General features: G+C 58.4%; 1 protein-coding gene across 1 annotated transcript; it reads right to left on the reverse strand.

Annotated features, from left to right (window-relative positions):
* Positions 1-66: 66 nt before the first annotated feature.
* Positions 67-26,477, reverse strand: ZNF710 (zinc finger protein 710). Its single transcript, XM_068143612.1, has 5 exons — positions 26,407-26,477; positions 5,037-6,475; positions 3,767-3,958; positions 2,793-2,967; positions 67-2,124 (listed from the first exon to the last, which is right to left on the reverse strand). The coding sequence occupies exons 2-5, from the start codon at positions 6,471-6,473 to the stop codon at positions 1,967-1,969; spliced, it is 1,962 nt and encodes a 653-aa protein (XP_067999713.1). The 5' UTR covers positions 6,474-6,475; positions 26,407-26,477; the 3' UTR covers positions 67-1,966.
* Between the last annotated feature and the right edge of the window lie 1,053 nt (positions 26,478-27,530).

Here is a 27,530-nt window from a genome sequence, read left to right on the forward strand (position 1 = left end):
TGGTGGCACGGTTCTTGGGGCATGGGCACAGGGGTAGTGCCAGCCTCAGGAGGCAGCCAGTGGCTAAAGCAAAGGTGTTTATTGGAATTATTGCTCATTTTGCTCTGCAAAAAGAATTACCAAACACAGCAGGGCTCTGCAGGAGAGGATGTGCTCGGGAGGAACACCAGGGAGCCACGTGGCACTGCTGGCATGAGAGCTCCTGCCTGTCCCATGGGGCAGAGCCTGGTGTCACAGCCCCCCCTGGTGCCTCGGCGCTCTGACAGCAGTGAGGCCTCCTCCCTGTGGCCTTGCCCTGCTGTTGGGTGCTGGGACTGAGGTAGTGTCGTGGGGGGGGCCTCGCCCCACTGCAGGAGGGGCTCTGGGCTGGCCAGTGCTGCAGCCAGCTCCATCCTGCCCCAAAGATGAGGATTCTGGTGGTCCACAGGTGATGGCAAGGATGGGGGCACCTTGCCTGGTGGAGGGAGGTGACTCCCTCTCATCAGAACCAGTCTGGAGCTTTTGGGGATAGGGCAGATGGTGCCCAGCACCAGGGAGTGTGACAAGATCTGTGCCCATGCCTCCCAGGAGAGGCTGGTGCTTGGCAGGACCCTAGTGGTGTGAGTGAGGCTGTGTGTGCTGCCCCAACTCCTTCCTTCCCCCACTACCAGGAGCAGAGGAGGCAGAGACCCCCACCCCCCAAAAGGGCTGCTTAAGCCAAAGCCTTGTCCTAAGCCCTTGAGCAGCTCAGGGGGCGAGGAAGGTGATGAAGAGAGTGGGGGCGGGGATGAAGTGAGAGAAAGAGAGAGAGGGGAGGGGGGGATGAAGAAAGAGAGAGAGGGGGGAGGGGGGATGAAAAGGGAGGGGGGAGGGCGGATGAAGAAAGAGTGCAAGAGGGGGGAGGGGGGATGAAGAAAGAGAGCACAAGAGAGGGGAAGGGGGACAAAGAGAGTGCAAGAGAGGGGAGGGGAATGAAGAAAGAGAGAGAGAGAGGGGGGAGAGGGGGATGAAGAAAGAGAGGCTGAAGAGAGGATACAGGCAGCATGGAGAGCACCCACAGTTCCTTAGTGAGGTCCTGCCCGTGGCCAGCTGCCCCAGGGACGGTGGGACCCCTAGGGACGGTGGGACCCTCAGGGACGGTGCTCAGCCCCTCCCCGAGCAGCCGGCAGCCGCCATGCAGAGAGCAGACACGTTACACGGGTTTACAAAGCACACTGGTTGAAGGAAACTGAACCTGGTGAAAAGATCAACCCAAGCACGCTGACAAAAATAAATTACTCTAAAATACCATCATTTGCTGCAGGGCGGCTCGAGCCTCCCCCCACGCCGCGCCGCTCTGCTCCGCTCCGCTCGCTGCGGCCGCCCCGCACCCACAGCCGCCGCTCAGCTTCGCTCTGCTTCCGTAAGAAAATATTCTGTGTGTGCCCCGTGGCCTGCTGCTGCAGCTCTGCCCGTGCCCCAGGGCGAGCAGGGCAGCTCTGGCCCGGGGAAGAGCCACAGACCCACTTCCTGCGGCGGGCAGAGGGGCACCCAGGAGGTAGAATCGTGAGAGACGCTCATCAGCTGCTGGGGTGTGCCCGCCCCTGCCCACGGCTTCAGGGAGTGGCAAGAGGCACGGCCCCAGCTTGCCCCTGCGCTGTGGGGCAGGAGTGGGGTGAAGGGATGCCAGCGCCGGGCACAAGGCATGCAGCCATCGGGGCGCAGCTTAGCACAACCTCTCTGGGGTGCTGGGGAAGGAGGGATGGACCCGGTTGTGGTGGGAGCTCCACTGAGCCCTGCAAGGGTCTGGCAGCAGCTGGAGCTGAGTCTCCAGCACACCAACCCTGTGTGCCCACTGCCACCTACAGCCTCCACCCCAGCATTTGGACAATCCCTGTCCTCTCCTTCACCAAACCCAACCAGACCCCCCTGTCCGGGGTGGGAGTGCAGGGCTGGCTGGGTGCCACACAGTGTCAGCACTGGCCCTGGCAGTCCCCTGGCACTGCAGCTACAACATATTGTAGTAGGCCATCTCCTTCATGGCCTGCTCCTCCGGCGCGCTGCCCACCCCACCGTAGCCGTAAGAGTTCTCCTCCTCGAAGTCATCCATCTCCTGCTGCCCGTCCAGCTCCGTGTGGTCAGCCCCAGCCAGGTCCATCATGGCATCTAGGATTCAAGCACAGGGATGCTGCATGAAGATTCTGGGCCAACAGCACCTTCCCCTCACTGGGCAGGTTGAGTTTGAAAATCACTGAATGACTTTAGACATCATCTACCCAAACCCCCCCGCCATGGGCACGGACACCTCCCACTAGCCCAGGTTGCTCAAGGCCTCGTCCGACCTGCCCTTAAACACTTCCAAGGAGGGGGAATCCACAACCTCTGGGCAACCTGTTCCAGTGTCTCACCACCCTCAAGAACTTTTAAGATCCTACTGTTCCTCAGCCTAAAACCACTCCCTCTTGTCCTGTCTCTAGACTCCCTTATGCTAAGTTTCTCTCCAGCCTTCCCGTAAGATCCCTTCAGGAATTGGAAGGCAGCTATAAGGTCCCCCTGGAGTCTTCTCTAAGCTGAACAACTTCAGCTCCCTCAGCCTGTCTTCAAATCAGAGTGACCCTCTGGACTCTAACAGTTCTATGTCCTTCTTTTGATTGGGACACCAGAGCAGTATTCAGTGTGAGTTTAGAGCCCACAGACTCCAAACCAGAGACACCACAGCATGGCTCAGCAAACAGCCAAGAGCCAGGTGCTCCTGGCAGTGGGCACAGCAGGGAAGACCACAGAACCCAGTCTGTGAGGGGCAGCACCAAGGACTGGCTGCAGCCTGCACTCACCTTGGCTGTCCAGGCTGATGTCCATCACCCCGTGCTTGACCTTCATGTGTCGGCTGAGGTTGCCCTTCAGGTTGAACTTGCTGGAGCAGTATGGACACTTGAAGGGCTTGCTGCCAGCATGCAGGTGCATGTGGCCCAGGAGGTTGTACATGCGGTTGAAGGACTTTCCACAGACCTGCAGCAACCAACCTGAGGTCAGTGAGGGCTCTGCCATCACTGCCCTCACCCCTGGCAAAGCTGGTGCTGCCAGAGCAGCGTGGGCTTTGCACAGAGCCTTGGAATTGCTTGGATGGAAGAGACCTTTCAGATCAAGGCCAGCCATTAACTCAGCATCGCCAGGTCACCACTAAACATCTCACACCACACCTCCACGGCTTTGAAACCCCTCCAGGGATGGGGATTCCATCGTATCCAGCACTGACTGTCCTTCCCTGTTGGTGGTGCCCATGCCCTGCCCACAGCGGCTGCGCAGCTCCGAGCAGAGCACCCAGCCCAGCCGTGTGCCCAAGTGAACAGAAGGAGGCACCACCAAGCTGCTTTCCTGCCAGGCAGGACTAAGCCCAGCCTGCATAGGTTTCACAGCATGCCAGACCCAAGCTAACCTCTCCACGATCTGCTAATTCTCTCAAGGTCTGCTAAATCCTCTATAGGATCTGCTAATCCTCCCCCAAGACATGCTAACCCCTACCCCCACCAAGATCTGCTAACCTCCTCCCCAAGATCTGCTGAACCATCCCCAAGATCTAACCCCCCAAGATCTGCTGATCTAACCCCCCAAGATCTGCTAATCTCCTCCCCAAGATCTGCTGAACCATCCCCAAGATCTAACCCCCCAAAATCTGCTAACCTCCTCCCCAAGATCTGCTGAACCATCCCCAAGATCTAACCCCCCAAGATCTGCTAACCTACCCCCAAGACAGCTACCCCCCACCCTCCCAAGATCTGCTGAACCCCCACCAGGCCGCTGGCAGTACCTTGCACTTGAAGGGCTTCACAGGTGAGTGGACAATCATGTGGGTCTTGAGGGTCTGCTTCTGCACAAAGGTCTTGAAGCAGATGTGGCACTGGTAGGGCCGGACGCTGGTGTGGATCAGCATGTGGCGCTTCATGTTGGCCTGCAGCGTGAACTCCCGCCCGCACACCTCGCACTTGAACTCCTTCACACCCTGCAAGGGGTTCAGAAAGACACATGGGAAGGGGGCAGAGCCATGGGCAGTGGGCAGAGCTGAGCCCTGTGTTGCAGGGCGGGTTTGAAGGTCTCCAAACAGATCCTGTGGAGGCACGCGAGCAGCGCAGGGCAGGGTGCGAAGCAGGGACCTCCTCTGGAGATATTCAGTGGGACCACAGAATGTTAGGGGTTGGAAGGGACCTCTGAAGTTCATTGTGTCCAACCCCCATGCTAAGGCAGGATCACCTAGAGAAGGTCACACAGGAATGCATCTGGAGGGGTCTTGAAAGTCTCCAGAGAAGGAGACTCCACAACCTAGTTTCTCCTGTATGGATGTATTCTTCTCCAGATCGATTCCAAACCCATCTGGGCATTGTGGTGATCCTGGGCACCCTGCTGTGGGTCACCCTGCTGGAGCAGCAGGGTTGGACTGGGTGATCTCCAGAGGTCCCCTCCAGCTCCATCAGTCTGTGACCTGCACTCCTTGAGGGGCATGGGACAGGTTCCTCATGTCAAGGTGAACTGTGGGGACTGTCAGTGGGCTAGGCCACATGAACCAGGGGAGAGACTTACCCTGATCAGCATCTCCTGCTCCTCTCTCCCTGCAAGCACAGAGGGGGCACTACCAAGAGCCTAGGACCTTCCTCGCACTGTCCCAGGGTACAATTCCTGCTGTCCCGTCCTGCAGTAAGCAGGATCCTGCTTGCCCCCAGACGCCATCATCTCAGCCCCCTGGCAGCACAGCAGCAGCATCTGGAGAACCCAGAGCTAGGGTGTGTGCCTGGACAGGTGACATCAGCTCAGCTCAGCTCAGGCCAACTGCTCTCTCTTGGAAGAGCCTTTGGAAAAGGGGCAAACCCCTCGCCCACAGCCTGCCATGGCCAGAATCCCCCAGGCCACCCTGAATGCTGCTCTCGGAGGACTGAAGGCCCCAGGAAGGAAGGAGGCTGTGTAGCCCCAGGACCCCTGTCCACAACCCCCAGCGAACGCTAACCACGAGCACCTCCACCCATCTCCCAGGACTCTGGGACACCCTTCTGAAAGGTCCCTCTGCAGCCAGAGGCAGCACATCTCACCTTGTGCGTGAGGGAGTGCTGCTTGAGGTGGTGGATCTGGCTGAACTCCATGCCGCACTCGGTGCAGACGAAGGGCCGCACGTTCTGGTGCTTCAGCATGTGGTTCTGCAGCTGGCTGCGGTAGTGGAAGGACTTGCTGCACTCCAGGCACTGGTAGAGCGTGGGGCCCTGGTGGGTGGCCAGGTGCCTCTTCAGCTGGGTGAGGGTGGAGAAATCCAGGCCGCACTCCACGCAGACGTGGCAGCGGCCGCTCTCGTGCTTCACCTCGTGGGCCTTCAGCTCGCTGGGGTAGGCGAAGCCGCGGCCGCAGAAGCGGCAGCTGTAGGGCTTGATGTCGCTGTGCAGCAGCATGTGCCGCTTCAGGTGGCTGGTCTGGGTGAAGGCCTTGCCGCACACCTCGCACTTGTGGGGCCGGGTGCCCTGGTGGGTCAGCAGGTGGGTCTGCAGGTGGCTGGGCTGCTTGAAGAGCTTGCCGCAGTGCGGGCAGGAGTGGGGCTTGATGCCGTTGTGGCCCAGGATGTGGGTCACCAGGTTGTACTTGGAGGTGTAGGACTTCTCGCACATGCGGCACTGCCAGCGCTTCTGCCGGTCGCCCGCCTCCACCAGGTAGGAGTCGTCGATCTGCACGTTGATGTCCAGCCGGTCCAGCTGCGCCTTCTTGCTGCGCTCGCTGCTGCCGCCGCCGCCCGCCTCCGCCTCCAGCTCGCCCGCCTCCTGCCAGCCGAAGCCCTGCTCGCTCTTCACCGCCTCGGGAGACGCCGGCGCGGGGGCTTCCTCCTCGTCTGGGGAGGGGGCGGCCGCCTCGAAGGCGCAGTCGGTGCGGGAGGTTCCCGACGTGCCGTCGTCCGCCGCCGCGCCGGGCGGGTCGGCGCCCTCCAGGTGGCACTCGGTGCCCGCCGGTTCGTGGCGCGTGTGCCGGCGCAGGTGCCGCAGCCTCCGAGGCTTCCTGCTGAAGGTGCCCAGGTCGATCATCTTCACGGAGCTGCCCTGCATCTCCTGCTCCCGGCGATGGCGGGAGCGGCCGCGCTGCCCCTCGCCCTCCTCGTCGGCGGGCACGGGCACGGGCACCTCGTACAGCGGCTCGGGCTCGGCCTCTGCCTTCTCGCGTTTGACCTTGGGCACCAGCCGCACGGGGGGCCGCTTCCTCCTCCGGGCGTGCTTCTCCAGGGAGGACTCTGCCTCCAAGGCGTCCTCCTCCTGCTCGCCCTCCGGCCGGCCCTCGCCCTCCGGCTCCCCAGGCTCGGCCGCAGTGTCGGCGTCAGGCAGCTCGGCTGCCAGCCCCGGGAAGAAGCCGGCAGGGCTGACGGTGGCCCCGAGCAGCTCATTGTCGGACACCAAGCCCAGCACCGCGGCCTGTGCCAGGGACAGCACCACCACGGCGTCTGTCTGGGTGCCGCACTCGGTGAAGCGATCCATCTCTCGCCGCCTGCCTGGCATGGCTAGGGAGGGAGAAACGGCTGTTAGCACCCCGCTGCCCCTGCCACCACACAGCTGCTGCAGGTGCCCGCTCCAGCCATCGCCCCTTTCCCCAGCACTGTCCCCAGCAAACCCCAGACCCGCACAAGAGTTGCCAGCGTGGATCCCCGGCACCACGCGCCCCAGGACACGGGTTGGTATGGTGCCAGGGGTCTCAGCCGCAGGGGGCTGGGGAACCAGGCTGCAGAGGGAGTGCCCAGCTCTGTGCCCGCTGTTGGCCTTTGCAGCCAGGCTACCAAACCTTGAGGTCTGGCTCCTGGTTGCCTCAGAGACCCCTGGCAGTGGTTTTTGGGGTCAGGCAGAGTTTGGGGAGAAGTCAAGAACTCCAACTGTGCTGCTCTGCTCCGTGCTCCTCGCAGGGGTGAGAAGCAGCAGTGACAGACACAGGGAGCTTGAGGAGCCAAAGTCCAAGTCTCCTCCCTGGAGACACCCAGAAGCTGGCCCAGCTGCCAGGCTCACCAGGTCAGGTGAAGCTCAGGGCAGCAGCCCAGCACCAGTGCCTTAGGCTCACTCGCCTGTGGTGGATTGAGCATTGCCACAGTACAGAATGGCAGCTAGGGGTTGGCCATGCTGGCCCATGCCAGGCTGTGGCAGTGCCCTGCAAGCCCTTTCACTGCTCCAACCTTCCCTCCTTGGCCCATCCCTCCTGTCTCCCATCCCTGCCATGGCAAGTGCCTCCTCTCCCTCTTGCTTCTCTAACACATTCCAGCAGCTCTGTTCCATCCCGGCTATGAGCACCCAAGGTTCCTGCACCAACTCTGCAGCTTCAGGAGTGGTTTATTCCCATTTCTCCTGCCTCTGCCCCTATCCCCAGCACCACTGACCCACAGAACCTGCCCAGAGTCACCAAGCCACTTCTCAGAGGGCTGCAGGTTCTCCAGGGCCTGGTGCAAACAGGGATGAGCTCAGATGGGAGCAGTTTTGGAAACAGACAAGGGAGGTCACACAGACACCACCCAGCTTCTACTGGAAGGCCAAAGGACTGTTGGTGGGGAAGCACAAGCTGCCATCAACCACCAGGAATCTAGGATGGCAAAGCTTGGGGGAGCTGCTGTACCACGGAGAGCGGGGCAGGAGCCACCACACCTTGGAGATGATGTCTTGCCTCCATCCCAGAGCCCTCAGGCTGGTGACTGCTGGTTCCTCAGGGTCTTGGGCTGGGAGGCAGGCAGGAGAGACCATCAGACAGAGCAAAACCAGGGGAAAGGAGAAGCTGGAGGGATGTCAGGGCATGGGCAGGCCTGGGGAGAGAAGCATGGGTGGCAAAACTCTCCTGAGCTGGGGGAGGCTCAGGGGGGCTGTGCTGTGAGGATGAACTCAGCACCTCGAGATCACGCCCATGCTTGGCTTGCTCATGCTCCCTGGGCTGACAGCCCTGAACCCACCCCAGGGAGGACAGGGCTGGGTCCTGGAGGGGCAGCAGAGCCTGAAGCAGCAGTGCCTGACCCCCCAGGCTAGGCCAGCTCAGGACCCCCACGAATGGGGCACGGCACAGGGTCCCCAGCAGCCCCAGGGTGCCCAGCAGGGATGGGCAGGGAGGTGCTTGGAAATTTGCCACCAGATGAGAGCGAGGAGGCTGCTGCTGCTTCCTCCTGCAGTGAGGAATGTTCTCCTAAATAGAATTATTCCTGCAGCTACAACAAAGAGAAATCCTGTGGGGGAGGTAAAAGAGGAATCAACTCCAAACCAGATTACAGTGCAGTCCCTGGAGCATCCATGGGCTAAAGCTGCACTCAGAGTGGGGACACTGCCAGCAATCAGCTCATGGCACTGTGGCTTTGACTGGGCACCTGTGCTGCTCCATGCCGTGGTGGGCACGGGGAAAAGAAACAGGAAGAGCCAGAGAAGGGAAGAGCCACCAGCACCATGGGGATGGCTGCCCAGGGTCTTGGCACCCAGGGTCCTGCTCCTCAGCCTGCACTGTGCCGGATCCAGCCACAGAAATCAGGCACCCTTGACCCAGAGTGCACCACACCCAGAGAGGGGACCCTCCCCAGTGCCCACTGCGAGGCCAGCACTGCCAAGGAGATGACTGAGGTGGTGGGAGGCAGGTTCTGGCACTTGCATGGACACTGCTGCCATGAGCTCCAACCACCTCTGCCCTCACCCTTTGCCAGAGGCTGCAGCACCTTCCAGCCATGGCCACCAGAGCCCTCTAAACCCAGCATCGTCCAGTCACAGCTCCCAGCTCTCTCTGTGAGGAGGAAGGGTCCAGCTCAGCATCCCACTGGCCCAAGCATCCCTTCCCCATGGCAGCCAGGAGGGAGAGATGAGCTGTGTGAACTAGGAGCCAAGAGTCTGGCAGGGTCTTGGTGGGGGCTGCTGGCCAGAAATGGAAGAGAGGGGAGACAAGGGAGGCAGCTTCAGCCTCCTGCACCTCTGAGAAACCCTGTGGAACAGGCAGTGAGGAGATGAGGAGGATGAGGGTGGGGGAAGGAAGGAGGAGGAAGAACGATGGGGGAGGAGGGAGGAAGAAGAGGATGGGGGAGGAGAGAGAGGAAGGGGGAGGAGGGGATGGGGAAAGGATGAGGGGGGTAGTGCGGAGGCAGCGAAACAAAGCAAGGGGAGGGCGCGGCAGGAGGAGGAGGAGGGTGGCAGGAAGGATGGGGAGGAAGAGAGTGAGAGAGGAGGGAGCAGCTGGGGAGGGGGCTGCCGGCACGCACGGCTCGGCCCCGGCACCCCCTGCTGCCGGGCAGTCCAGGGGCAAGGCTGCCATCCACTCCTCGGGGATTCCTGCCACGGTGCAGCCCACCCCGAGCTGGCCTCACAGAGTGGCACTGCCAGGGCAAACACTGCAGCCCCCAGAGACCACCCTGCCAGGACTGCAGACATTCCCATTTCCCTGCTCTAACGGCCCCAGCTGCAGCATACCCAGCCACCTGCCCACCCTGCCTGCCTCTCTGCCCACCCTGCCCAGTCATGCACCCACCTTGCCCCCATTCTGCCTGGCAGATCCTGTCCCAAGCCAGGTGCCCACTGGGCACCAATCAGGGATTTGGGTCACTGGCAACAGGCTGCAGGGTGGCCAGGGGTGAGTGGTGGTTTGCTGCTGCCATGACTCATGCTGGAACTGGGGAGACTGGAATCAGGAACCTGCTTGCCTGGGTCAGCCCAGGCCAGGCAGCCAGGGTCCCTCAGCTCTGGAAAGCTTCTGGCTTGAGCCCAGATTCTCCTGGGTTTGGAGATGGTTTCCCTTGCCATACACCCTGGAGATCTCCTTCAGAGCACCTAAAAATCTTGCTTTCCCCCAGGATTTCTCCATGGGACAACCCACAGCTCCTAGCTGGTGATCCTGCTCCCCATGGCTGGTGCCAGTGAGCACAATGAACCATGGCATGGTTTGGGTTGGAAGGGACCTTGAAGATCATCCAGTTCCAACCCCCTGCCATGGGCAGGGGCACCTCCCACTAGCCCAGGTTGCTCAAGGCCTCATCCAGACTGGCCTTGAACACCTCCAGGGAGGGGGCATCCCTGGGCACCTGTTCCAGAATCTCACCACCCTCACTGTAAAGAATTTCTTCCCAATCTCCAGTGTAAATCTCCTCTCTTCCAGCCCAAAGCTCTCCTCCCTCATCCTAGCACTTAAACCCTTGTAAAAGTCCCTTTCTGGAGCACAACCTGGACAGCTCTAAGGCTGGCTGGCAGCCTCTGGGACAGCAGAGGTGAGAAGGGACCCAGCTGTCCCCTCCACATCCCTGGCACTGCAGAGGGGTTGGCTGGACCCCTTGGCACAGCTCTGGGTACCACCAGCACAAGATGAGGAAGCTGCAGGAGCATCACCTCACAGGCACTCCCCAGAGCATCACTGAGGGGTCTGAACAACCACCACCCTAACCCAGCAGCTTTTGGCATAGTAAACAGTGGATTCTTGCTCTGGGCATGCAGGAGGGGGTTGAGCCCTCTGCCCCAAGACACTGGGTACAAGGGTACCAGCCTCACCTTACCCAAATCTCCAGCTGTGGCACTAGAGCTTGGGTGCCCGGGGAGTGTGGCCGTGGGGCTGCAGCTGCACTAACAGCAGCGAGGGCACAGGGCAGATGCTTTTGTTTCACTTCTTGCTCTCACTTCCCCCTTCAGCCTCCCTGGGGTGGCTGGAAACTCCATTTCCCAATGCTGCTGAGGTCTGGTCACATCCTTCAGCTCCCCCAGGAAACCCCCTGGCACTGCTCAGGGTGACTAAGCTTTGGCTCTCCCAAGAGCCGCTTCCAGCCTTGCTCAAGAAGCTCCCCAGGCAGGCTCAGGCCCAGCACAGGCCTGCCACAGCCATTCCCACAGGGATCAATTGCTCCTGGGTGGAGCAAGGTGACGCAGAGCCAGGGTGGGGCCGCCCAGGAGATGGGCAGAGGCTTGTGCAGCACCTGCACCCAAAGCCTAGCCAGGATCTCAACCTCAAGACAAAGAGAGGAGATCCCTAGGCAGGAGCCCTCCGTGGCTCTCGTACTGCAGTGGCCAGGACCAAGGGAGACCTGCCCCAGCAGCAGCCACCTCAGAGGCTGAGAAGGGGCAGAGGATGGAAGATCAGCAGAATCATTGTCTCTCCTGCTGCTGACACAGAATCATGGAGTGGCTTGGGTTGGAAAAGCTCTCTAAGAACATCGAGTCCAACCATCAGCCCAACACCACCATGGCCACTGAACCATGGCCCCAAGCGCCCTGGCCACACATTTCTTGAACACCTCCAGGGATGGCGACCCCACCACCTCCCTGGGCAGCCTCTTCAATGCCTGACCACTCTTGCAGGGAAGAAATTGTTCCTAATCTCCAGCCTACACCTCCCCAGCACAGCTTCAGGCTATTTCCTCTCATTCCATCACCTGACAGCAGGGAGAAGAAACCAACTCCCAGCCTCACTCAGCCTCCTCTTCTCCAGGCTGAACAATCCCAGGTCTCCCAGCCACTCCTAAGACCTGTTCTCCAGACTCTCCACCAGCTTTGTTGTGCCAGTTCAGCTGGAGATGTCAGGACAGATACTACAATACTATGACAGAGTGGTGTGGCCAGCAGCACCCGAGCAGGGATTGCCCCCCTGGTACTGGGCACAGGCGAGGCCACACCTTGAACCCTGCCTGCAGTTTTGGCCTCCTCACTCCCAGAAGGATCTTGAGAGGCTGGAACATGCTTAGGATGGAGCCCCAGCAGAAATTTGGTCTGGAGATGATGGGGGTGGCAGCAAGTTAAACCTTTTCAGAGTTTTATCAGCAAATGGCAGATAAGAGCTGGGGGCTGCTGGGGAGAGCACCTTTGATTTTGTTTTTCCTCTCTTCCTTAAAAGCAGCTTTCATTCAAATTTAATAAAAGGCAAAAAAAAAAATATCAGCCTTTCATCTTTGTTGTGGGTTGCAGGTAAAGCTGCACTCCAAGCACAGCAACTCCAGACAGACAGATGTGTTGTGTTTTTTTTTTTTGGGGGGGGTTGTTTGTTTTTCTTTTCCCCTGAAAAAATCACCACCACTAAAATTGCTCACACCCCTGACCCAGGGCCTTCATCTCACACCAGGGCTGGGGATGGCATCTGGGCTTCAGGGGCAGGAGGAGAGGGGTTCTGCTAGAAACCACCACAGCTGACCCCTCTGGTGCCCCAGGGATCAGTGCTGGGCCCCATGCTCTTTAACATCTTTATTGATGATCTGGATGAGGGCATTGAGTCCATCATCAGTAAGTTTGCAGATGACAGCAAGCTGGGGGCAGGAGTTGATCTGCTGGAGGATAGAGAGGCTCTGCAGAGGGACCTCGACAGGCTGGACAGATGGGCAGAGTCCAAGGGCAGGAGATTGAACACATCCAAGTGCCAGGTTCTGCACACTGCCCACAGCAGCCCCATGCAGTGCTACAGGCTGGGGTCAGAGTGGCTGAGAGCAGCCAGGCAGAGAGGGACCTGGGGGTGCTGGTTGATGGTAGGCTGAACATGAGCCTGCAGTGTGCCCAGGTGGCCAAGAAGGCCAATGGCATCCTGGCCTGCATCAGGAACAGTGTGGCCAGCAGGAGCAGGGAGGTCATTCTGCCTCTGTACACTGCACTGGTTAGGCCACACCTTGAGTCCTGTGTCCAGTTCTGGGCTCCTCAGTTTAGGAAAGAGGTTGAGTTCCTGGAAGGTGTCCAGAGAAGGGCAATGAGGCTGGGGAGAGGCTTTGTGCACAGCCCTGTGAGGAGAGGCTGAGGGAGCTGGGGTTGCTTAGCCTGGAGAAGAGGAGGCTCAAGGGAGACCTTATTGCTGTCTACAACTACCTGAAGGGAGGTTGTAGCCAGGTGGGGGTTGGTCTCTTCTCCCAGGCAACCAGCACCAGAACAAGAGGACACAGTCTCAAGCTGTGCCAGGGGAAGTTTAGGGAAGTTAGGAAGAAATTCTTCACAGAGAGAGTGATTGGCCATTGGAATGTGCTGCCCAGGGAGGTGGTGGAGTCACCATCCCTGGAGGTGTTTAGGAGGAGACTTGATAGGGTGCTTGGTGCCATGGTTTAGTTGGTTAGATGGTGTTGGGTGATAGGTTGGACTGGATGATCTTGAAGCTCTCTTCCAACCTGGTTTATTCTGTTCACTGGGATCAGGTACCAGGGATGGCCAAGGCCAAGAGACGGAGGACACAAAGGCATGCACCTGCCCTTGGCAACACAGGGAGCAGCTGCCAGCCACTGCTGCACTGGCCCATGGCAGAACCAAAGCTACCATTTTTCACCCCAGAACTAGCAGCCAAACCCAGCCAAACTCTGCTTTCAACAACCACCTGAGGAAGGAGGCCACTGGTGCTACCGAAGGAACTCCATGCCTTGGACGAAATCCAAGCCAACAAATTCCCTCAGACATTGTCTCCTCACCCCACCCATCACACTCTGCTCCTCAAGCCAAACTTCTGGGAATGGCTTCTTGAGGAAAAAGGGAAAACCTGCAGAGTTTGAGCTGGTGGGAAGCAGAGCTGCTGCCTCCAGCCCGGGCTGCAGAGCGCCGCCTGGCATCGGGAGCCCCACACGGAGCCGCGCTGGGTGCAGGAATCAGCTCGCCCTGGGGACTTTGGTTTAAAGAAGGTGAAGAAGGCTACAACATGCAGCAGGATGCAGATAGACTCATGGTGAGACTGGGAGGAAAAGCCAACGATTTCAAGTCCATCTGACAGCCAGTGGCTCAAGAAGGGAATTGCACCTGCTCTGCCAGGGCAGCTCAGCCCTGCCCCTTGCTCTGCCCAGGTTCCTTTCATGCTTTCACAGTATCACCAAGGTTGGAAGAGACCTCAAAGATCATGGAGTCCAACCTGTCACCACAGACCTCATGATTAGACCATGGCACCAAGTACCACATCCAATCCCCTCTTGAACACCTCCAGGGATGGGGACTCCACCACCTCCCTGGGCAGCACATTCCAATGGCTAACAACTCTCTCTGGGAAGAACTTTCTCCTCACCTCCAGCCTAAACCTCCCCTGGTGCAGCTTGAGACTGTGTCCTCTTGTTCTGGTGCTGGTTGCTTGAGACAAGAGACAACTCCCTCCTGGCTACAACAATTCCTTCAGGTAGTTACAGAGAGCAATGAGGTCTCCCCTGAGCCTCCTCTTCTCCAGGCTAAACAACCCCAGCTCCCTCAGCCTCCCCTCACAGGGCTGTGCTCAAAGCCTCTCCCCAGCCTTGTTGCCCTTCTCTGGACATGTTGGAGTGTCTGGATGTCCTTCTACCCCAAACATCATGTGCATCCTGGTAAATATTTACATTTTCAGCCACCAGCTTATTGACAAACTCTGGAAAGGGAAAGGGGATGTTTCCCAAACAACTGGAGATTCCCATTCCCACAGAACAAACACACCAAGCCACCTGGTTCCAACCCAACCATGTGGGAGCAGCTGGCACCAGTGGCACCTTCCCAGACCCAGCTAAATGCAAAGGTGCTGAGCACAAAACTGTCTCTGGGCTTTGCAGTGCCATGGAAGGGGGTTGGGTTCTGCAGCTCTGACCTGGCACTAATCTCAGCACCCAACCCAGGTTGCCCAGGGAAGTGGAAGATGTCCCAGTCCCTGGAACCATTCCAGGTCAGGTTGTTGGGGGCTCTGAGCAACCTGCTCTGGTTGCATCTAGACATCTTCCCTGCTGATTGCAGGGGGTTGGACTAGATGGGCTTTAAAGGTCCCTTCCCACCCAAATGAGTCTGATTCTTATTCTGCTGGGGAAACCTTCTCTCCATGGGATAGGGATCAGCCACCACTCTGCTTTGCAAGGAGAGCAGCAGTGCCAGGAAGCCACTGTCCTGCTGCAGCAAGGTGGGGGATGCTCAGCTGCCCCTGCCCACTGAGCACCAGCAGCACTGCCATCACTTGCTGGCACAGCATGCAGAGCATCCCAGTGCCTGCTGTCCCCTGCCAGCAGGTCAGCAGCTCCAGCATCACCTGCTCTCTGCTTTTACTTTGCAGCTACACCACGAAGGGGCATACAAATGCCAGTGCCAAGCCCAGGCAGTGCTCCCCCTCCTAGGCTGAACCCTTTCTGGCCTCCCACCACCTTCCAGAGCATCCACCTGTGTGACAAGGTTTGGGCACAGTGTGGAGCCCTGTTTGTGAGGAAGCCTCCCTGCGGTGGGCCAGGACTGTTCCAGCCACGGAGACGTGGGCCGGAGGGGGGGGTCAGTCTGGGAGCAGCCGCACTGGGCACCAGGGAGGGAGAGAGCCACGTCCCCAAACGCTGGCACAGCTTCCCAGCAGACAGGCAGCCACGCCAGGCTGGGCTCCTGCCTCCTCTTCTGCCGAGGATCCACTCTCCTCCTCCATCCCTCCATCCTCCCTCGCTCCCCGCCCCCAGCAGCCTCCATCCCTCCGTCGCTCCCTCATTCTTCCCGTTTCCCTGGCAACGCCCATCTCTCGCTGGAGAGCTGTCCCCTCTCTCCCTCTTATCTTTCTCCTTTCCCTTTCATCTATCTCCTCATCTCCCTCTCCGTTCCCAACCTCTGTCCTTTGCTTCCTTCCTCTCTCTCACCCTTTTCATCCCCCCCAGGGTCTCCTCCACCTCGGGTGATTATTTGGATCTCGCTCCAGGAAAAACAATCGACTTGGTTAACCAGGGTGCCACCAGCTCTGCTCCTGCAGCCCACCCAGGCAGCTCAGGACCCCTGCCCACACCCCAGCCCCACCTGCACCTCTGCCAGGGGACAATGATCATCCTGTGCTTTGGCAGGACCCTTCCAACCTTCCTCCAAAGCCCTCCAGATGAAGGGAAGAGGCAGAATTCTCCTCTCGCACCACAAGATGTTCAGGATGGGGCCCAACAGGATCTCCATCCTTAGCTGTTGGGCTCAGCCAGGCATGGCAGGGTCCTCCTGTGCTGTATTCCACACTTTTCACCCAGAAATGCTGCTTCAGCAAGTGTGGAGCAGCTCCACACTCCTGGCCTTGCTGAACCACAGCAGGACCTGGGTGCCAGGTGAACCCTTATCTGCTGGTCCTGAGCCCTGGCCCCCAGCCCCGCAACAGCACAGCAACAGCAAACCTGAAGGCTCCAATCCTGGACCTATTCCTGTGTCCTAGAGCAGCCCTCCATCTCAGCTTTATCTCAGAGCAAGCAGTGCAGATGAAGATTAACAAGCAAATGATGCTTCCTGAATTCACAGCAGGGTCCTAACTGCCTTGGCTTGGCCACGGAGGTGATGGAAGGCTGAGAGCTCCCCCAGGAGCATGTGCTCCTCTGAGGCCTGGGGGTGGTGGGAAGCAGCATGGGAGGGCTGGGGACCCCATGTCATGGAATGCAGCAAGGAGCCCATGGGAGCAGGTTCTTACCATGAGAGTGCTCCCTGCACCAGGGAGGTCTCCTCAGAAAACCACTGGCCACGGATGGGCTGAGCCAAAGCAACTGCTGGAGTCAGTGCTCCACTCCTGCCAAGGGATGGGGGAACCTTCAGCCCCTGAGCAGCTGCTGAAGCTGCTCCAAAGTCAGCTGATGGTCAGTGCCTGGAACAGCCCCCAGGCTGGCACCACTCAGGAAGGGGGATTCTTGCCCCCACCCTCCTTGGGGAGCTGCTGTTGCTTTGCTGCTCAGCACATCACCTCTCCTTCAGACCAAACTGACCAAGCCCTAAGCCTGGCAGCTTTTCTGGAGGTAGGATGATGGAGATGCCAGGAGAGATCTGACAGCACCAAACTGCATCTGGGGAGCAGCAGCCCAGGGACCAGCTTCACCTTCATTTCTGTTAGACCCAAATGGAATCACTGTGGCCTTATGGATGACTGTAAGACCCTTCCTGCTCTTCTACCATGGAAGGGCTTAAGCCCACAGAACTCAGCAGCCTGCATCCACCAGACCTTAGCCCTGTGACCCTCCACAGCCAACAGCCACCCCATGCCTGAGGACCCAGCTCCACTCCTCTGCTTTCCTGTGTGCAAGCTCAATGTTCTCCTTCCAAGATGACACCAGCATGGCCTCTTGTCCCCATCCACCAGCCTCCTCCCCAGCACATGCTACAACAGAGTGCTCCCAGGACCTTCCATGGGCCATGGTCATGACTTCCAGCACTGCTCCTGACTCACACCAGCCACAGCAAGAGTCACTGGTGTCTGGAGGTGTGAGGTGAGGGGCTGCTCCTGCCTGCACCCCCTGCCACAGCACCAACACCCAACCCTAGCTCAACCAGCAGCACCCACAGACCTCCCCATGGTTCCTGGAGCCTTCCTCAGCAGTTTGGGGCACCAAAAGGTGCTGGAGCACCTCTGCTATGAGGACAAGGGATTTTTTTTCAGCCTGGAGAAGACTGTAGGGAGACCTTACAGCTGCCTTCCAGTACCTGAAGGGAGCCTACAGGAAAGGGCTTTTCACAAGGGTGTCTAGCAACAGGACAAGGGGCAATGGTTTGAAGCTGAGGGAGAACAGGTTGAGACTGGATCTTAGGAAGAAGCTCTTCAGCACAAGGATGGTGAGACTCTGGAACAGGCTGCCCAGAGAGCCCGTGGATGCCTCCTCCCTGGAGGTGTTCAAGGTCAGACTGGAGAGGGCCTTGAGCAACCTGATTTACTGGAAGGTGTCCCTGCCCACATCAGGAGGATGGGAAAAGATGATCCTTAAGGTCCCTTCCAACCCACCCCAACCCTTCCACGATTCTCTGGCGTCTGTGGCGCGACGAGGAGCGGGGAGAAGCCCCAGCCTGGCCAGCCCTGCTGCTGTCCCAGGCATGCTTCAAAGGCTCCATGCAGAAACCTCTCTCTCCCCTCCCCTGGAAAACAGATTTGGCTTTAAAGTGAAATAAACAGGGAAAGAAAGACTTTCAAGTTCCTCCTCGCTGCAACGACTTCTCTTCCTCACACTCCCTTTCCTCTCCGAAAATAGAAGAGCTATTCAAAAAGAGATGTGAGGAGGGAGGGGAAGGAGGGGGGGGGGAAGAAAAAAAAAAAGGAACTGAATAGAGGAAAGGAGAAAAAAAAAAAAGAAAAGAAAAAAAATGGAGCCCCAAGGGGGTGGGGAAAAACAGAATGAAAAGACAGCAAAAGTAAAGAAAAGGGATGAAAAATAAAGGAGGGGGAAGAGAGAGAGAGACAGACAGAGGAGCTTTGAAAAGAAAGAATGCTCCCAGCCTGAATACAGTGTGCATGAAAAAAAGAGCCTTGAAAAGAAACAGCCAGATGAAATGACCTCTCATTCAGAGCCCGTGCCAATCACCACCACAATGTAAATCCTTTCTTCTTTTCTGCATTCTCTCGCTTTCCAGCGGGGGCAGAGGCAGGAGGAAGAAAAGGGGAGTTAATTCTCAGCACAGCACAAAATAAATCTGCTCTCCACAAACTCCCTGAAAGAGAGGCTGGGGACTTCCAGCAGCAGCAGCTCCTCTCCCAGCAATGGCAGCGGCAGGGATGGGGAACCACCACCCCAACTGGGGGCTCTGGGAGGGATGGACCCCACCAGCGGGTCCCCTGGAGAAAAACCACCACCCTGTCCCTCAGAAGCAAGCACAGAGAACTACCCAGAGGAAAAGAGATCTAGAGGAAGAAGTTGGGCCATGAAAAGCCCCCCAGATCTGGGTCAAAGCCCAAACCCTGCCAAGAACAAGGAGGGATGGGTGGGATGGCACCAAACGGGGGCCAGGCACTGGGGATGCAGTGGGTGAGGGGTGGGCTGGTGCAGCCCCTCTCACCCTGCAAGTTCCAAACCTTCAGCAGATGAGGGCAAGTCTCAGAGCTCTGCCAGGAGAGTTCCAACAGGTCTGGAAAACACAGCACCATCCTGCAATTCCATAGCACCATCCTGCCAACCCCACCACAGTCTCACCCTGTATCCTTAGCACCAGCCTGTCCTGCCAACCCCACCATCATCTCATTCTGGTCAGCATCTTCATCAGAGGTTGGGGCTCAGCAGACCCTTCCCTGAGAGGCTGAACCAAGCAGGGCAGTAGGGCTGGAGCCACTGTGCCATGAGGCAAAGGCAAACTGCCCTGAAAAGATAATGTTGAAGATGGAGCCCAGCATGACAGCTGGGTCCCCTAGAGACAAAGGAGCAAGAGGCAATGGGCACCCCAAGTTCACTGGGATGCCAGCTGGACCTGGCATTGTCTGTGAGCAGAATTGAGCTGGGAGGTGAGCCTGGAGCAGGCAGAGGATGATGTCCCTGCATGGGAGCCTGGACAGTGTCCCCTGAGCATGGCTCCTGCTCAGCATCCCCCAGTTAATCATCAACAGCAGGAATCAGAACAGAGCTGTAAAAGTAGCTGGAGGTCAGAGGAGCTGACACAGGGGTAGGAGCTCAGGTGCCCTGGGGTACCCAGCCCAAATGGCTGCACATGTGCAAAGTACCACCCCAAAGGGAGCAGGAGGGAGAGTCCTGCTGCAAGAAGAGTCTGGCTTTTGGGACTGGAGCTGCCCTCATCCTCAGGAACAGTGTTTATGGAGCTTTTGTACTCATGGAATGGCTTAGATGGAAGAGACCTTTAAGCTCATGGAGTCCAACCCTAGCCCAGCACTGCCAGGTCACCACCAAACCTTGTCCCTCAGCACCACATCTCCACAGCTTTGACGTTTGTTCAGGGACTGTGAGTGCAGCACTGCTCTGGGCAGCCTGGGCCAGGCCTGGCCAGCCCTTTCCATGAAGAAAATGTTCCTCATGTCCAGCCTAAACCTCTCCTGGCACAATTCGAGGCCATTTCCTCTTACCCTGTCACTTGTTCCTTGGGAGAAGAGACCAACCCCCACCTGGTTCCAAGCTCCTTTTAGAGCCTTGTAGAGAGCCAGAAGGTCTCCCCTCAGCCTCCTTTCCTCCAGGCTGAACAACCCCAAATCCCTCAACTGCTCCTCACCAGACCTCCAGCCCCTTCACCAGCTTTGTTGCCCTTCTCCTGACCTCCAGTGTCTCAAAGCCCTTCTGGGAGTGAGGGGCCCAAAACTGAGCCCAGCATTCAAGGTGCACAACTGCTACCAACCACATCAGCCCTCATGAGCCAGCAGCCACTGGGACATCTCCGAGCCCAGCACCAACACAGGTTTGCTCTTGGTGAAGGGAGGAGCTCCTGATGAGCCTTAGGAAGGTGAAGCATGGCCAAAGGAGCCCAGAAGGAGACCTCCCAGTCTGACATCTCAGGGAATTACCTCCAGCCCACATCATCTCCCCTGTGGAGCTCACAGGGAACACAGCTGTGGGGGGGCTACCCTGCAGTGGGTGGACACCAAACAAACCCAAGGCTGGGGGGCTGTAGCTCCCCCAAACCTTGCAAAGACCCTGGGTGTACCCAAAGCAGACACAAGAACTGGTGAGTGGGGGCTGAAGAATGAGAGAAAAAGCCATGGAGAACACATGCAGAGTGCAAATCAAGCTCTGGAGCCAAGGCACAGGGCAAGGCAAGGAGGGCAGCTCACTCAGAAAACAAGACAGCTCAACCCCCCCCGGCACAGAGCAGGGAGCTAACATTTGCCCCTCACTTCCAGAAGGACATTGAGGTGCTCAGAAGTGTCCAGAGAAGGCCAAAGCAGCTAGAGAACAGGCTGAGGGAAGCTCTGGCTCTCTACAACTCCCTGAAAGGAGCTTGGAGACAGGTTGGGGTTGTTCTCTTCTCCCAAGGAACAAGAGGAAATGGACTCAAGTTGCACCAGGGAGGGTTTAGGTTGGACTTGAGGAACAATTTCTTCCCCAAAATGGTTGTGAAAGCCTGTCTCAGGCTGTCCAGGGCAGTGCTGGAGTCCCCATCCCTGGAGGGGTTTCAGAGCTGTGGAGATGTGGTGCTGAGGGACATGGTTTGGTAGTGACTTGGCAGTGCTGGGCTAGCAGTTGGACTCCATGACCTTAAAGGTCTCTTCCAACCCAAACGTTGCTGTGATCCCACCAATCTCTGATGGGCTTCAACAAGCCCCAGCTGGGACTCCCCCAGCTGCATCAGAAGGTGTGAGAGCAGAGTGAGGGTGAAGGAAGCAAACAGCAGCTGGGGCCACGGAGAGAATGTAAGGGAAGGAGAAGCAGGGAGAGGCCAGAGCGCTGCTAGCCTGGGGTGCCAGCACCAGGCTGGGAGGGGAGAAGTGACCCAGCCTCACGAGCCAGGACATGAGGCAGGAGAAACAGGAAAGATAAATTTAGAGGCAGCTTGCAAGCACTCTTCCTCCTGCAGCTCTGCCTGTCCTTCCTCCCCCTCCTCTCCCTCGCTGGCTCCAGCCTGGGAGGCTTCTCCCTTCCATGGGCAAACCCTGGCTCTGCCCCAGCCCGGTGGTGCTACCGGCAGGTCCCAGCCATACCTGGGACACAAGCCTGGCCCTGTCCTGATGCTGGTGGTGGGAGCTGGCAGCACCTGGCAGGGAAGGGTGTTCAAGGCTTGGGAGGGTCAGGAGCAGCCAAGCCCAGCGATTTCATTTCTGCACCAGCCATTTGTGGCCTCAGCTGCAGCCCCACAGAATCCCCTTCTGAGCTGCAGCTGCCAGGGCAAAGGGTGCCCAGCGCCAGGGCAGAAATGGCTCTGCACACACAAGAGGTGGAAGTCAAACAATGAACACGTCCCCAAGCTGCTTCCCAGCTCAAACACATCCTTCCCCAAACCAACTGCTGAGATAAAGCCCTGGAAGGACTGACTGGTATTTCCTTCTCAGCCCAAACCCCTTCCTTTGTGCCTCTCACTCCTGTGCTGGAGAAGCTCGGGCTTGGCCTGCAAGGGGCAGGGTGCTGTGTGCCAGGGCACAGGGGCTGCAGAACAAGGGGAACACAGAGGAAGGAGTTTTAGTGTGGGCTAAATTCACTCAGTCAACCACCCTCTGTCACAGTATCCACACACACTTGTGCTGGAAGCTGTTCTTCCCACTGCAGTTCTGCAGTTTCCAACCCCCAGTATGGACCTGTTGGGCACCACAGTGGCATCAGCACCACCCAGACCCCAGCCCACAGAGCTGACAGTGGGAACTATTGAGCAGTGCCATTTTCAGGCCATTCTGGGGCCAGAGCTGTGCCATGCCTTTGGCATCAACAACCCAGTCATTTCCAGCATCCCCTGCTCCTACCCTCCTCTATGCCCCTCCAGCCTCGGGGTCCCCAAGCTGCCAGGGTCACCCCCAGGTGTATGCAGCATCCAGAGCTGCACAGAGCAGACCTGCTCCAGCCACTGCTCCCACTTTCATCCCCAGAGCCAGAGGGATTCCTGTGACTCAAGGTGCTCCACCAACCCTCCACCTGCTCACACCTCTGCCCTCAGCAGTGCTTTCCATTCTTGTGTGTGACACTCAGGTTTGCATCACTGGGACTCTGACCTGTCCCACCTCCACACCACCCTCTGCCCAAAGACTGTGGCATCCCCAGGGGCACTGTCCCTCCTGCTTTACTTGTGGAGGAGCATCTATGCCATCCATCAGCACTTCAGCCCAAAGTCAAGCTGCCAGAGCAAGGCTCAGGTCCAATTCATGGCTGATTCAACCAATTTTTAACCTTCTAAGGTGAAGAACAAATTCTCCTCCTTTGTAGGTTACTACTGAGATACCCCCACAACACATTGCTGTGCTCCACACTGTGCTGCCCTCTCCCTTTCCCAGGCCACCCCTGCAAAGCAAGGGCCACTTTTGGGGTTAAACCAGGGTTTCACCAGATCCCCCACCTCACCCTGCCCTGTGGTGCACTGCTGAGCTGTGCCAGGCTGGGCGCCAGCAGCCAGCCACTGCTTTGGGACCTCCCCAGCCCTTGGCGGCTTGAGCAATGCCCCAGTCCTCCTCCATCCACCACCACACCAGTAAACCCTGTGGGTGAAGCAAGATCATGCTCCGGGTCAGCCAGATCCTGTCAGCTCAGGACTCCCCAGTGACCTGGAAGTGGGGTTGAACATGCACCAGTCCCCCCAGCTAGGCACCTTTAAGACCCCTGGACTCCTGATGCCCCAAACCTACTCCCACTGCCTCCCACAAGTGTTACACTGCCAGCTCCCCAGCCCAGAGCATTGCCCATTCTGAGTCAAACCCAACAGCTTTGGGTTGCTTTGAAGCAATTTGTGCAACCCTGGTGTTCCTCAAGTCTCCCAGGCAGAGCCCAGGGCCGCTGTAGGTTCCTCCTTCCAACCCAACCCCCTGCCCAGCCCTGGTGCCCTCCCCCCCACTTCTCTTTTTATCTCCTGCCAGTTTCCACATCAACTTTCCACACATTTTACCCTTGTTCTGCACAAAGGAGCCACCCAGCCCCTGTCTGTGTCCCCCAGGGTACTCTGCTATGAGATCAGAGGTGGCCTGAGGAGGAGGAAGGAAGGAAGGAAGGAAGGGTGGGAGATGAGGCTTCTCTTCCCATTGAGAATGTTCCCAGTGATCCAGGAGACCTTGCAGCTAAAAACTAAGGAGCCTCCTGCCCCTGTCACCTCTTTCCTGAACCCTGTGATATTTGGGGACACCGCTGCAGAAAGGCAAGAAGGAGAAGGTGATGGCACAAGGGCACTGTGGCAGCCACGTGCTCTGCAAAGACTTTGGGGCAAGACACTTGCCTGCTCCCAGAGGTTTTTGTTGGAAACACTTTGCTGTCCCTCAAATGATGGTCAGACAGCTGGGAGCAGAGACCACAGACATTTGAACCCAGGACTGCCCCCAGACGATGGGAAGTCAGGGAGAGAAGCTGCACCTCGTGCTGGTTCTTTCAGCAGCAGAGGTCCCAGCTCCACCACCAGGACCAGGTGAAGGACAGCAGCAAACTCTTAGGTTTATAACCACAGAGCCCTCACAAATCACTCCAGGAACCTTTTCAACCTTCACCCCACGGCCCCATGCTTTGGGCAGAAGCTGGGATTTCAGGGAAAGCTGTGCTGGGCTGCAGCAGGCTGAGCTGGGTCCCTATCCCCACACAAATCCCACCATGGCTGGAAGGACAGAGGAGGAGAGCCGAGTACAGGGCGGGAGAAGGAAAATGTGGGACAGCAGGACAAAGGGAAAACGCTTGTCACAAGATTGCAGTCCTCAAGGTCAAGCCCTGCAGGAAGAGCTCAGGGACCTCAGTGGGGACCATGACTCATGCCAAAGGCACAAAGGATGGAACCACAACGCTTGGCCATCCAGCAATGTTCTGCCAGCCAAGCATCCACCAACTCCACAGCAAACACCTTGAAGCAGGGGTCTGGGACACCTCACAGAACCCCTGAGTCCCAGCATGGTAGAGTTAGGAGGGATCTTTGGAGATCATCCAGTCCAACCCCCCTGCTATAGCAGGGCACCCACAGCAGCTTGCCCAGGATCACAATGGCCAGATGGGTTTGGAAGCTCTCCAGAGAAGGAGACTCCACAATCTCTCTGCTCCAGGGCTCCAGCACCCTGACACCAAACAAGTTTCTCCTCATCTCCAGATGGAAGATGTTCAGATATTGGTATACCCACAGCCAGGCAGGCTCAGTGGGCAGAGGACAGCAGCTGCGCTCTGGAGGCATAACAGGCCAGGGGAACACAACTGGTGGTGGGCAGCAGAGGGAATGGGGAGCCATTAAACCAGTGGGAACCCCCCACTCCCAGTGCTGGTGCAGCTCTGGCCTGGCAGAACCATGGATACAACTCACTTGGTTGATGCTCCAGAGCCCATGCTGAGCTGGAGCCACATCTCACAAAGAATAAACACAAACTGAGTGTGAGGAGCACAGGCACTGCTCTCACTCAGGGGTTTGTGCTGCAGGTTCTTTGCAGGACAAAGCCACCATCTTGCTGGTTCTTCAACACCTCCAGCTGTAGAAGGGCACAACTTTTGCCCTCACCTCTCCCTGCCTGGCCTTTCCTGACCTAGTTAATAAATGAAACACCTCCTTTGCCTGTGGCCCAACAGAACTCAACCACTTTCTCCAAAATCAACCCAACCTGAATCTTTCAAGCACCACAGAGAGCAGGAGGAGATGCCAACCACCACTGCAGAAGGTGCCCCTGGTGCTCCCACCACAGGTGCCCCTCCTCTGACTGTCCCAAGCCAAGGCTGGGAATGCTTCTTGGTGCACAGCAGAGCTGCAAGGGCTGGGATCTAACTGACCATTTTATAGGGATATAATGGGATGGCTGTTGGGTGAGGCCACTCATAGATCCTGTCTGGCCTGAGAGGCCACTATCTTCTTGCTGAAGAGAATCTGACAGGCACCCAGGGGTGAGGAGAGATGGCACTCCATGGGCAGGGGGAGGGGGGACCAGTCACAGTGATACCAAAATGCTGTTTGCTGCCACAGCCCCTGTCAGGGGCTGGTTCCCCACCAGAGCTCGAAGAGGACATGGGGATATCTCTGTGGCAAGGTCTGTGCGAGCCATGGGACTGGGGTCTCCCTCCATCAATCCCAAAAATCAGTGCCTGGCTTCAAGAACCCCACAGATGGGACTGGACCCCCTGAACATGGAGTCCCATGTGGCAAAGGGCCACTGAGGCTCGAGTAAGGGCTGGCACGGAGCAGGTGGCATGGAGGAGGCCTGGTGATGCTGCTGGGAGCTGGTGGAACTCATGACAACGCCAGACCTGGACCTGACAAGGGTCAGGCTCCAGGATGCTGCTGCCCACTCCTCCCACCTCCCCTCCTCTGCCCACACAAGCTGCTTACAAAGAAACTCCTAATGATTGACTAATTAATTAACGATAACCCGTGTAATGCACATCCTGTTGATTAAGAGGCACTACCAAAGGGTGGCAGAGACAGGGTGTCCCGGGCTGTCACTGTCAGGGGAGCAGGGAACAAAGCAGCCCCCAGACCCCCGTGTGGAACCGTATTTGGAGGGGGTCCCACATGGGGGAATCCAGCAGTGCCCCCTGCTCCGTGTGGGACAGGGCAGCCCGGGCCCCGCGGGGTCACTTTTCGCCCACCCTCCCCAGTTCCGTGGCACTTTGTCGCTGTAGATTCGGGGGTGAAACAGCCGGGATGGTCCCCAACGCCTGCGAACTGCCCCCAAACTTCATGTGCGAGAGGAAGGGTCTGTCCGTCCCCTCCCCCCCAATTTCAAACCCCCTCTCCTCCACCCCCCGGTCCTAACCGGGAAGCCAGAGCAGGGTTCCCGTTACCCGACCACCCCCCCCCCCCCCGACCCCCGACCCCCCCTGCCCCAGGTTGGGGCACCCCGGGGTGCTGCTCGGTAACCTCCCACACACTCAAGCCGCCCCTCCGGACTCCCCTAACCCCATCCCGGGGGTGCCGCTTCCCTCTCTCAACAGGTAAGGACCCCCCCACGCCCACCCCGCAACTTTATCGGCCCCGCGGCCGCCGGGAAACTTTCCGAGAGGCGACGGCAAAACTTAGCAGCGGGGAACGGGGAGCGGGGAACGGCCCCACGTGCTGGACGGGACCCCCCCGCTGCGTGCGTGTGCCCCATCCGCCTGCTCCTCCGCTTCCCCCCCCCCCCCACCCCCGCCATCTCCCGGTCCCTCCCGCCGCCATCGCTCCCGTCTCGGTGGCGGTGGAAGCGAAAGAAGCGGCGGCGACATCCCCGGTAGCCCTCGGGAGGGCTTGGGGTTGGCTTGTGGAGGGTGGTCCGGTGGAGAGGGATGAGAGAGACAGGACTCACCGTGCGCTTCTCCCCCGGTAGCGACTCCGGTAGCGGCGGCAGCTCCGGTAACGGCGGCTGCGGGCCCGGCGCTGGGTGCGCAGGAAGGAAGAAGGAGGAAAGGAGGGAAGGAGGCAGGGCTGACGTGAAGGGATGCAAAGCAGCTCCTCCTTAACTCGCCGCCCTTTTATCTCTCCCCCACACACCCACCCACCCAATTTTCCCCCGGTCCACCCCCTCCACCCAACCGCCTCAATTTCCCCTCCTTCAGCCGGGGCTGTTCACGGTACCGGTTACCGGGAACAAAGCTACGGGGCGCGGCTTGGTAACGAGGATGGGTGCCCATCGGACCCCCCATACTCAAGCCGTTGAGGTTGGCCTCGACACCCCCACCCGCCCCGCCCCTGCCCCCCAAGGGTTAATTGATGAACATCACTTGGGTTTATCACCCCGGAAAGGGGGTGCCTCATCTGTAGGGATGGGTGATGGGACCTCCCCACTTTCCTGCATCATTCTTCTCCACGGTGATGATGATGGTCATGGGAATGCAAAATACCCCCAACATCCTGCTGGGATCATCTGAACCCCAGAAACCTTGGAGGGACATATGCCCCCCCCCCCCCCCCAATAACCTTGTAGGATCATCCGCCCCCAGAATCTTTGTAGGATCCTCTGCAGCCTGTACCCCTGTAGGAACAGTTAGACCCCAGAAAACCTGTAGGGGTTGCACCAACTGATGGCAAAGTCCCCCACCCCCCCAAAAAAAAAAGGATGGAGAGAATTTTAGGTGTTCCACAGTCATGGAGATGGGGGAATAATGTTTACCCCTAGCCCCCTCCCAAGGAGGCTATAGAAGAGGGAAGGTCTGCCACGGTGGGAAGGTGGAATGGGGCAGAAGGCAGTGGGGGGATGGCACAGCATGGAGAGGGGAGCAGTTGGCAAAGGGTGTGACTGCTGTGGGCACGGGCACTGGCTCCCAGCACGAGGAGGATGAGGGTCTCCTGCTCAAGGAGAAGGTGCACACCAAGGCAGCTGGGACCTGGGAGGTGGAGGTTCTTGTCTCCATGGCAGCAGGTGGGGCTGATGGCAGTGGAAGTTCTCCCAGAGGGCAGCCCTTTGTCTGGGGACACTTCTTTGCCCAGGGT

Source organism: Melanerpes formicivorus, unplaced genomic scaffold (assembly GCF_026170545.1).
Source record: "Melanerpes formicivorus ecotype bairdi unplaced genomic scaffold, bMelFor1.0.p_v2 SCAF_10, whole genome shotgun sequence".
Lineage (NCBI taxonomy): Eukaryota > Metazoa > Chordata > Aves > Piciformes > Picidae > Melanerpes > Melanerpes formicivorus.